General features: G+C 39.9%; 1 protein-coding gene across 1 annotated transcript in view; it reads right to left on the reverse strand.

Moving 5' to 3' along the window:
- Positions 1 to 29: 29 nt before the first annotated feature.
- Positions 30 to 12,421, reverse strand: part of jazf1b (JAZF zinc finger 1b) — a 15,816-nt gene continuing 3,424 nt past the window's right edge. The window contains exons 2-5 of the mRNA XM_029450925.1: positions 5,102 to 5,174; positions 4,161 to 4,357; positions 2,733 to 2,902; positions 30 to 2,073 (exon numbers count right to left, since the gene is read on the reverse strand). Coding sequence (XP_029306785.1) covers positions 1,897 to 2,073; positions 2,733 to 2,902; positions 4,161 to 4,357; positions 5,102 to 5,174 — 617 coding nt within the window. The 3' untranslated portion in view covers positions 30 to 1,896. The remainder of the gene's footprint in view (positions 2,074 to 2,732; positions 2,903 to 4,160; positions 4,358 to 5,101; positions 5,175 to 12,421) is intronic.

Below are 12,421 nucleotides of genomic sequence, written 5' to 3' on the forward strand. Positions count from 1 at the left end.
GCTCGGTTAATAACACAGGAGTCTTTAGGCACACAGAGGAACTTTTATTCTAAATGTAACAAAAGTTTACATGAAGCAGCTTTTTGAAGAAATACAGTACATCACCATTAGTTTGTCCAAACAACCTCTGATGTTGCCTTTTCCTACACATTATACTATTGTTTGTTTTTTTTTAAACTCCAGAAACATATGAAAATATAATTTAATGCACTTAACACATAACAATACATTCACTGTACACTTATATCAAGACTTTCCTCCATACTGGCAGTACATTACCGTCACAATTCTCAATTGGACCGTAGTTCATTAACAATTAACATCCATGCAGTGAAGATGTTACCTAATGGCTCAAAGTTGATACGCCCCCCAATCTGAATTATCTGCGGTTCATTATTTCCGGGATTAAATGGTGTCTACATGACCTCAACCGACATATTGTTTTATGGCACACAGTAGGAGCCACATTTGTTTATCTCACAGCCCAACATAAAATGTTCTAAATACATGGCTAACGTCGGCCTCAACTTTCTTTTATCCAAAGAAAGAATTGTGACAAACACAATCACTTGGTCTGATAAGACCGGGGGAGTCTGAACAGCAGACAGTCTGGGCTGAGCTGTCTTGACGTCTGCGTTCAACTGAATTTATCTGAACTGTCAAAATAAAGCCATACAAAGATCTGCACTGATTGGAATGGTTTACAATTCAAGGCAACTACTGTACATACAGAAAAAATTTCACGACACTGGAAACACTGGAGGTTTGGTATACATCTTCCATCGGAACAATGCAGAACCTGCAAACTTCTGCTCTGAAGGCCTTTTGTCTCGTTCCGGTAGCTACTGTACATACACCGGAAACGAGATATTGGCAAAGAAATGCTGATTTGTTGGCAACTTGTTACAAAAAGTGCTTCGATCCCTTACTGTAAAAACAACAAGGAAAACTGCTTAAGTCTTCAGGAACGTGATCGGGAACATTAGGCAACAATGACACACAGAGTTCCCATGATCCCACTGAACAGCGTAAATACTATCAACACTTGGGCAGGATTGTGGGGCTGAAATGCTTGCAAACGTCACCTGAGATCATCCTTTGGTGCTCACACACACACACACACACACACACACACACACACACACACACACACACACACACACACACACACACACACACACACACACACACACACACACACACACACACACACACACACACACACGTGTTTGCAGTAAAACAGATGAAAAAAGGTTTGGAATACTTGTGACATGAACAGAAAAGTAACTAAGTCAAACAACTGATTATTAACAAGAAATCTGATAGAAAATGAAAAATGTTATACTGCACACATTCTGATTGTTTTCATTTGCCTCGGTCACATTTTTCGGTTCGAATAAGAAAGAGGCAAGGTAACGGAGCCTCCTTTCTCTAAAAACAACCATCCAAATCTTTCCTCAGTTTACTCTGACTTCACACTGCCTTTGAAGCAGGAGGTCCTACTGTACATGCAAGGCTACTCGTGACTATTGGTGGCCGTTCTCTAATCTACAACAAGCCCTCATCATCGACGAGCACCATGTGTCGAAGTCAAACAGATAAATGATAGCTTAAATGTGCAAAATACAAAACTGTGAACTACAGAAAGATTCAACATTCAGAATAAAAGTTAAGGATGAATAATAACACATTTAAACCATGCAATAACAAATAGTGTCATAGCAAAGTGGGATAAAACAGGGAGAAAGAGAAGGGGCAGGGGTTTAAGCATGTGGGGGGGGGGGGGGGGGGAGGGGGGTGAACGGGGTGGAATGACAGACAGCCATTGCTGGTGATGGTGATGTTCAGATGTTTGGGAAGTGGCCTGAGGGACAGTGCTGGTCGCTCACTCGGTCTCTACTGCTGCATCTTGCGGATGATGTCAGTAGAGATGGGTGGGTGGAAGTTGATGGTGTGGTGGCGGAGACCCTGAGATGTTTTGTAGCTCTTCCCACACCGGCACTTGAAGGGTTTGCGCACCCGTATCTGGGTTCGGTGGCCGTTCTTGGCATGATACTTGATCCCGTTCACATTCTGTAATGAAGCAAAGAATATGACACACCACCATCACTTTGGCCGAGTTTCCCCAAATCTACCTCTTACATATCATTTTACTAATAAGAGGTTACATGTACAACTGAGGTTCCTACAACTATCTCTTGCATTTATATATATATATATATATATATATATATATATATATATATATATATATATATATATATATATATATATATATATATATAAAAGAGGTTGCTTGTTGACAGTAGGCTTTAGAGAGGAGAAATAAAATGTCTTGTTCTGCTCCTAAACAGATGCCTAATGTTGCCTGCTGCCTCAGACTAAGTCATCGCCCATAACTCTGTCATTCACTTCAGCAATGCAATTTTCTCAAGCTGCACATCATTTATCCCAACCACACACACCAGATGTGAACGGAAAATCCTGTAAAACTCCACATCATTGAAGTGGACTAGATGTATGCATCTATGTTGACATGCTGTAATGCTCAACGCAGAACTGATTTTCCACAGCGGGGAATCCGTTTCGATTTTACATGAGCAAATAAAATCACATTATTTCACACAATGCAAATATCTCTGGTTTTTTTATTTGGTCACTCCCTGGGCATGGGAAAAAGTATGTTTAATCTATCATTTGTATCCTAAGAAGAGTTGCTGAGTGAAACATACCTTGTATCTCTTTTTACAGCCAGGCACGGGGCAAGCAAAAGGCTTCTCGTCTCCTCCGTTCATGCACATAGAACTGAGGATGGACTCGGAGCTGATGGCGCTCTCTGTGGTCCACGACTCATCACTGTCAGACTCCTCAAAGTCTACCTCCTCCTCATCACATTCGCTACCTGTGGGAGGGTGAAAGACAGAAAGTCAAACAGTAGTTGACTCAGGGCATCACGACCAGACATGCGATCATACTCTCTGTTCTCCAGGAAGCTCTGATTGTATGCACACTTCACCATATGACTAATCTGTGACAATGAAATCCTGGCCTTTGAGCCTTCAGGCTCACAAGTATGGACCGTTCTCAACATGTGCTTTTAGGACAGTGTTCCCGTAATCTCTGCTTCATGTGCTACAATGCCAAAGTTTCCACGGAAATATGGCAATTGTGGGAAAAAAAATTATTATTATTACGGTCTTGCGGTTTGAAATTGTTTTATCGATTAATTAAAGATGTTATGCCAGAAGACAAACAAAAAAACCCACAAGAGCTAGAAAACAAGACAGACCATTAAAGATTGCATACTTTACAAAACAAGTACATGGGAAAACATGACAAGGGAAAGAACTCAAACTTTTTTTTGTTCTGTAATGTAAACTGTAGTGAATTAGACTAATCAGCTGGACTATGGAAGCTGACCTTTCTCTGCAGCTTGAATGAGAGTTTTATTAAAACAAATATTTCTACTAGTTTCTCGTGCTGGCTGATGCTTTCACTTACAGGATCATTAATTTATATAGCGCAACAAAAACAATTCCAGCCCTGCTTTGCAGTCATCAACCAAGTAATAGAAAACATTGAGATGCAACCAACAATCTGACAGTGAGATATCACACATGTGAGATGAAGAATTCTCTTGAAGCGACTTATTATTTCAATTTGAACGAGCCACTAAAGTCATTACAACTGACAATTGAATCTCATATCTTTTTAAAAGTGAATAAAGGCTGAACATATTGGAAGCTCTCTGCCAGTATCTTGACTTTAATTTAAACTGTTACAGCTGCTTTTCTTCTCACCTCCCACAGTGAGTGAGCCATCTGTTTCATCCTATATGTTAGTAAGTAGGAAGACAATGGGCTTTTGTGAACCTTATTTTATCCCCGAAGAGGACGTTCACTCTTTGCCTCATTGTCCTTCATAATGTCGGAGGATGAGAGCACTATCTAAACTGGCAGAGATTCAGGTTTACTTCAGCAGGGTGGATGCTTGCCTTCATGGTGTCTTGAAAACGGACCTCCTGGTTGAATGTCAGTCTCCTTAACTGCTACACCACCCTGCTGCTTGCTTAATAAACAATGCATAACATGTATTTCACTGCCAGCAGTTACTACATTGTGGAAACTAACTAGAGAGGTGAGTGCGTTAAGGTTATGTACCTGTAGGCGTACTGCTACGGAAGGAAGAGGATGGGGTGATGGGTGGGGTGACTGGAGGGGTGAGGTTTCCACTGGTGTGGCGAGGCGGAGTGGAAACACTGCTGCGAGACAGATTGCCTGTCAGAGACAGAGACAACTTGGGCTGCACCTTCTTCTTCAGGGTCTCATGCTCCCGCCGCGCAGCATCTGTCATGAACCTGGCATTGTGGGATATCAGAACAGTGAGGGTTTGCAATCCTTCTCATGAAAAGAGTCATCTCATGTAATGTAAAGTGAGCGACTTGTTACTGTGGGTTTGCCCTGATGTTTACAAAGTTTTGCTATTGAAGGTTTGCTACTGTAGAACACATGTTTAGAAAAAGAAATACATGTAATTGGCTCTATTCCCATCACAAAACCTTACACAAGGGTTTATGATGGATAGTAAAGTCTTTGGTAAACGTGTATCATAAAAATGAAATGTTAACATAGACGTTGTTAAAGCAAAAGTGGAATTAACAAATTAAGCAATAACCACATCAAGATGTGTTTGTGAAGGCAGGGAGACAGCGGCAGAACTTCTTGTACACTGGCTTGTTGCGTAAGGCTTTTAAAAACCACTGTTCAAGCACTATATCAAAGACGACTGGGATGAATCTAGAGCAATAAAAAAACAAAAAAACAGCTACCATATACTAAAGCAATTCAAGTATTCCACCAGATGACATTTGAAATTGCTAGTAGCACATCATAGGAGCTCATAGGATACAGTAGTAATACTCACTGATGTAGAGGACTTTTGTAGATAAATCTTTACGGGGCCAAAGAGTAATAACATCAATGTCATAATTATGTCAGATTTTTTTAAAGTAGATTTAATTATAATCGAGTTACTGCACGAATAAGTAGAAATTCAGCTGTTTGTTTTTTTTCTCGATAATTATTATAATACATTTCTTTACCTGTTGATGTAGCTGAGGGCAACATATGTGGGCTGCTGCTGCTCCTGCTTCTCCAGAAGACGGGGGTCTGTGTCTGAGCAGGCGAGAGAGAGACAGAGGGGATACATCTTGTCATATAAGGCAATATTGAGGATAGCAGTGTGCTTGTTTTTTGTTTTTTATGTTGCAGTTTTCTGTTTTACTCCGTATTTGGGATGACCAGTTTCCCCCGGCACCGCAGTCTTTGGCTACACTGGGAGGATGAAACACACACACACACACAGAGGTTTACACAATCCAACCCTTCTCTAAACAAGCATCCCGTCCAACCAGAGGTTACTGGTGCAGTGGCACGGATCCCTCACTGGCTTCCCAGCCTCAAAATCTCTCAATTGTTTAATGAAGTGTATACCTTGCCTAGAATGTCCTTGCACTGCCAAGGCATAGATAACAAGTGCAGGGATGGACTGTGCATAACACAGTTATAAAGGTTGCAATTAAAATGCAGATTTTAGTTTAAATGTTAAAACTGAGCCAGTCAACGTGGAAAACATTGACACAGTGGAAGCATAATCAGTGCAAACCTTCCAAGTAGATTTACAGATGCAAATCACTGATTCTTGAGAATTTGGATAAAACATGTCCCACTAAGGAAAGTGCTAATTCCGTTGAAAAGCAATAACATTTTCTCATTTAAAATAATCAGGGTTGATCATCTGAGGGTCTTTTGCTAGCTTTTTTAGCTAGCAACAAAGAAAACAAGATGGCTCCTGCATGACATGTCAAAAAGGGAGTTTTTGTCACCATCGTCAGACGTCAACACCGTCAGGTTTTCTGTCTTATCTATGCTTAAAACATTGCAGTTGTACTGTAGTTTTTATCTTGCCGTTCGCTATTGCTAATATTTACAGAAGGATAACATGTACATAACAAATAGTTTGTTGTAATTAGGTCACTGTCACCACCGTCAGGTGTGTGTCACCACCGTCAGATGGAACTTTCTTTGTTATAAATGAATATGACTACAATATGTTCCTCCAATGCAGTTGATGTATTGAAGTAAATGTCTATTTGAAATCAAAAATGTGATTTTTGTTATGTCCACAATTATTATTTTGTATATTTAATGCTAATGATGAAAGTTACATGATACTAAGCAACGACAGGAAAAACACATCATTTATGAAACAATGATAAAATCAGGAGGTTGCCCAGAAATATTGCTCGATTTCTGAGACCTTGTTCTATAAACATATACGTTTAGATTTCTTAACAATAAATCTATTTTTTTTTTTAATTTAAAACCTGTTTTATCCAAATCCTCAAGAATCAGTGAAATATGATGCAGTACCAAATAGTCATTATCAATAATCTCTACTACAGCACCATACCTACTAATATATTGCACATTAATACATGGGTTACTATTGTACATCTGTGAAAAAATGAACTTTTTAGCACAGAAATATAACTTCTGTTGTATCTTTTGAATCTTATTGAAGATGAGAGACGCACACTTTTCAAAGAGCATGCATGCTCAGATGACTTGACAACTAAGGGCTAATAGGCTAATTGGCCTAATAAAAAACTATTGAGTGAAAAGAATCAAAACGCAGGATATTGTGCAGTACAATTAGTTGAAACATGATGTCATGCACCACTGTCTAGACTACAATCCATGTATTGCTGGAAGTGCCACAATTTCCAAGCTGATGCTGGTTTCTTGACTTACTTCCTCTGGACCTGTGAACACTTTTGTTCCTATTAGTTTAACTAATTGCCCTCTGTTCTCTTTAGTCATGATTAGGCTTCTTCACTCTTGGCGAAAATGCAGAGTCCAGTCTGTCTGAAGCCATGTTCTGCTACACTGTTACTTTAAAAATACAAAGAGAAAGCATCTGAATCTTGGAGGGTCTTCTTCTAGACTGTGAGATTATTGTTTACTACGTTTTTACGAAGTTAAAGTGTATTGCTTTTAATAGGTTGTCTGCTAAAGTGTACTTTGTTTACAAGTAGTCTTGATTGCTGAGTGAGTTTCTTATTTGAAGTACTTGCAATATTATTGCTGTTCGGAGTTGTATCTTCATGATCTTCATGATTGTTTGCTCTTATTGTAAGTCGCTTTGGACAAAATGTCAGCTAAATGTAATGTAATCGCAAATGTCTTCTCTTTTGCCATTTCCATGACACTTTTTGAAAAGTTGCTATGTGGACGCCACATTGCTCATACATGACCACACTTGACACATACTGTGTTTCCCCATGCTGTGCTGCAGACATTCATCTTGCTCAGCAGTGCTAAATGTACAACAATAGCCAATCTCCACACCCTGAGGTGAAGCGGGCCTGACTTCAAACGCTCTTCCCACTGCCGTCCATGTGGGAGAAGAGAGATGCCCCATAAAACAACAGTGTCTACCACTTACCAGCTGAGCCTCCCTGTCTGCCTCTGACAGAGCTGAGAAAGACTGCTACCCCCATGTGGTTAAATCTATTGCTTGTTTCCATGCACAAGCTCATTTACACACAACACTTACACCTAAGGCTATTTGTTAAATTAAACTTTAATTTGATGCTTTTGTAAGGCACAATGACTACAGTTCAGCTTTAATATAATTTATATATTCAGCAAGCAAAAAAAAACAAAAACATGCCAGTTCTATAATTTAAGAATGACTTTGGCAATGATAGAAAACATGTGGAAACAGTGTGAGTGTCTTGGTTAAAGGGATATGCAACACCTCTGTGAGGCTGTAATGAAAACTTGAGTCATACTCGATTAATGGGATTTTCCTCCTGTTTTTTGCTTGTTTGTCTGGAACAAAACACCTAAAACAGATTTCCATAATTGTCTGCTGGACAGATGGTGCCAAAGAAGAACTGATTAGACTTTGGTGCGGCTCTCTGATATGGGCTTTTACTATTAGATGATGATCTAATTTTCTTTTACTGTAATGGGGAAATAAATTTGACTCCAAGCTACACTACAAAGACTAGTGCTGGGTATCCAACATCAATAACAACTGAGATGCATCTGGATCATCAATTATCGATGTCTGTAAAAGTATTGAAAACTGGCATTAAATAGTCATATTTAGTCTTGATTACTTATGATTAAATCACATATTTCATGAAGTAAACAGGTAACTTTGCAAATGTTTAGTTAAGTACAGTTCTAGTATTAATAAGTTTGTATATTTTGTAAAAAATAAATAAAAGGATTTAGTAGAAACACATTTAAATTCTTAAAAAAAAAGAAGAAGAATCCAAATAAGCTTTGTTTAAGGCAGGGACTGGCACCAATATAAAAAAGTGTGCAGGCATAGTCAAGACATGAATTATAAATTGGATATTTGCTGATGTGTATATTACTTACTTTTAGTTCTAATATTTTACAATTTAGTTACTGTGTTTAATCATGTCTGATCTGGTAATGGCTTAAAATGAGCAATTCCGTTGATTTAACTTCTCTTTGGGTGAAGCTAATCACAAACACATCTACTCATCTTGTCATATGGAAGCCATAATGACACATCTATGCATGTACACAAAAGCTAAAACCGTTTATATGAATACCGACATGATGTATAAACTAAAAGTACGGGCACATACATAACCATCTATAAAGGAAACCCACAGAACAGACTGCACTCTCTGTTTTAACAGTGCAAACCGCTGGCTTGATTCTGCCATGAACAAGGTGAAAGTTGATGTTGACCAGTGACACCCGAACCACATTTAAGTATAAATGAGAAAGCCCACGTTTTAGAGGTCTAACAGGAATCTAAGTCAACAAACCACTGTCAGTCTTACTGAAAAGTAGACATGGGCGATGAAAGACGCAGGGCATCAAGCACTCGGTGGCTACTGCCAAGCCGCTTGGTTGACGATGAAATTGTGGCAGAGTTTTATGATACTGGCAGGTAGGCTGTAAGAACAGCTTGAAGCTCAGCGCCTAAGGCTCAGGAGGGTTTTCTCAAGGTCTCAGTCGTAAGCAAGTGTTTCATTAGCGGTGGATTTATCCCCAATGAGAAGGACAGCACACCTCTCTCTACTCTCCAGCCAAAGTCGTGGAAACACAGACTCGGAAAAGACACATTCATAATGGGACTATTCCCCTGCCAGAAGCCTGGAGGCCGTGCAGAGACTATTCTGAGCGCTGTGTGTTGGTATGTGTGTGCGTGAGTGCACAAGAAATCCTTCCTAAGATCCCTAATGAGACTCAAGGAGTGGAATGGCAGCCTACTCACAGGCCGCTCAAACGGCAGTGGATCAATCTGTTCCCACACACTGTAAATCACGCACACCTCAGGTGGGGACTGGGGCGAGGGAGACCTGCAGGGGCCAGTTCCCCCGCAGCCTTTGCTATTCTCTTGGGGCCACCAGCAGTTAAGGAGAGGGACGAAGGCGCCTCAAGTAGAGATGAGAAGCCCTCTAATCAAACTACGCAGGTGGTCCACCCTGGTGGTCGACTATTAGCAGCCTTCAGGGAAACAAAAAAGGGCTTTTATTCACCATCACTAATTCCAGAAGCAAACAATCAGTTCCTATAAGCCCAAGTGATTGTTCATTTACGAGTGAAAAGGCAGGTGTGGGATAAAGAACAGAAAGGTATACAAAAACAGATCAAAAAACATATGCATAATTATTGTATAAAAAAGCTCTTTCCTTTTTGATTTTTACTGAAATATACTCAGATTTGTATCACTCCAAAAATCTAAAATGTTCTCACGCAAGGTTTCCCATTTTCAGAAAATTCAGTTTTCTGCAAATTGCAGTTCACAGAAAACGCGGTTCTCTCTTGGCAAAGTGAAGAGCACATTTCTGATCAAATGTGGGAAAGCTGCTGATTTGCTGCAGGTCAGAAAAAACATTTAGTGAAATGACACTCAGTCATGTTTTCCTTCACAGTTTTGTGTTTCTTACCTTGTTTTCTTAACAGCTAAAAACCCTGATGCATCTCCCCTATACAAATAAATTAATAATAATAATATAGCAATATATTTCTAATTTCATCAAACCTGTTTAGCCCTAATGCAAAAGTGCACACAAACCTTACTTTCTATGAAGCATTGACTATGTTAGCGTCTATGTGTAAAGCATGTGTATGGGAACGTATACAGACTGAGTCAGTGGTCGCAGTGTATGAGAGCAGAAAACATGATGCAATAACAGGCATCTCATTAGGGCCCCTATGACGGCGCGCAACAGGAAACCTAGGGACGATCACACAACAAACCTTCCTCAGGCAACGGAGGAAGTGACGCCTGCTGCCCTCTCATAACGGCCTCCACGACCCCCTCTCTCTCTCTCACACTCACACACACACACACACACACACACACACACACACACACACACACACACACACACACACACACACACACCAGACGTACAGCTCCCTCTCTCATTTCCACCAGTGTCTGGCTCTCCCATCCACCCTAACCCAAATGCACTGTGGGGTAGAGCAGAGTGGTGAGCATTATGGTGACATGTTTATGGCGGCTGTGAGCAGCAGGGGACATTACAAGGAGTGGTGGCACAGGTAATTCATTACGATGTGACCTCTGAGGAGGAAATGAAACGGAGTCAAGCTCCATGAGTAAGCTGCCTTTGCGGGTTACTGAACAAAAACATGGGGAGGTTAAAATTATCTGTTATCAATATGTTTAGCACAGAAGGCAACTTAAATGTATACACGTGCACTAAGTCATCCACACATCTATACAAATACACATTTGTATAAACATACAGGTAAATACAAGGGGACACGTATGAAAACACACACAATGATTGCTTCTCCTTGCAGACTTATTGAATTGGTGATATGCATTAAGGCTGCAATAAAGGATTATTAATCATGTTTTTGATTGATCTGCCGATTACATTCTCGATTTATTGTTTAATTAACAAAATGTCCAAAACTTTTTTGTTTCTCAGAGGTCAGATTAACTGTCCCAAAGATATTCAGTTTACAATGATGTCAAAGAGAAAAGCAGCTAATCATTACAAAATGACAAACGTAATTAGTAAATGTTTGTCATTTTTGCTTAAAAAAGGACAGAAGCGCTGAATCCATTGTCAAAGTAGTTGATTTTCTGTTGATCTAATAATCGACTAATCCTTTCAGCTCTAATATGCAACACATATGCCAGTGTTTTTAGATATTCAGTATTTACCATCTGTGAATTTGCCCGTGTTCATATTTAAATAGCAGGAAGTCAATGTTATCAAAGCTGCAATTGTAGAAAGCTGGAAAAGCAAGTGACACAAACACTTTTGCTTGAATCCATAAAGTTGCTGAGCTCTCGTGACCACACTTATTTACAAAGGTCATATAATGTCAGACACACTGAATGAAGAGTTACTGCAACTTGCAAAACAATACCTGAAAAATAACCAAGAAATTAAAAGTTTTAGGTTCAATTGAACTTTTACAGTCTCATTTATGTAGCTGTAGTAAAGGAGGAGTCCTCACATATGCAGCATTTGAATCATTGAACAAAATCGAATGAGAAAAGTACCATATTTATCATAAATATCACATTTGTCCTGCACTACACGCCCATGTTGTGTGATGTCAACACAGGCTGTACATCATCTCCTATGAAGAATGTTTTATCGAGTACAGGAGCCCCTCACGTCGCAGTCACCGCACAGGAACAGGAGCACTGGTGTCGGGGAATGGGGAAATGTAATTAGGCCCACCAGGTGCACAGATCAGGGAACTAGTTACTGCCTCCCAAATTTATTACTTCCGCACAGATTTTTGGGGGTGCATACCAAAATCTACTAAATGAGCCTGCAGTGAGAATTGGTAACAAACAGAATCATTCTTACCAAGCCTGGACACTGCAGGCCATCAGTGCACCAGGCCCCAGGATACTCACAATCACAGGTCTAAATAACATGGTCGCTATTTGCTTCTGGTCTACAGTGGCCTGGTCGCTCAGTGACAAGGTAAACATTTCACTGGCTTAGTGCGTGCAGTTTTTTCATGCCGCACAAGACTACCAGGCCATTGAAGAGATCTGTCAAGTTTAACATGACTTAGTCTCAGTGTTAAAAACGTTCTTCTGGTGTTACTGGTGTTTTCAGGGGCTCGTTGGCAATCGGCTCTCTTAAAGCGAGCTGCATTTGTTGACAGAGGTCTGCGAGTGGACCACCCAACACTCATAGCATCAACTTGAATCTGGTGCTGCGATGGTGGACAAACCATAGCAGATCCATTTTGAGTTTGTTTTATCATCACTGATATGTGATTGAATTTATTCTGTATTTATATTTCATTTTATGTTTCATGAGATTCTAATTTTTTCGGGAAAAATAATCTACACTTTT

This window comes from Cottoperca gobio, chromosome 16 (assembly GCF_900634415.1).
Source record: "Cottoperca gobio chromosome 16, fCotGob3.1, whole genome shotgun sequence".
NCBI classification, from domain to species: Eukaryota; Metazoa; Chordata; class Actinopteri; order Perciformes; family Bovichtidae; genus Cottoperca; species Cottoperca gobio.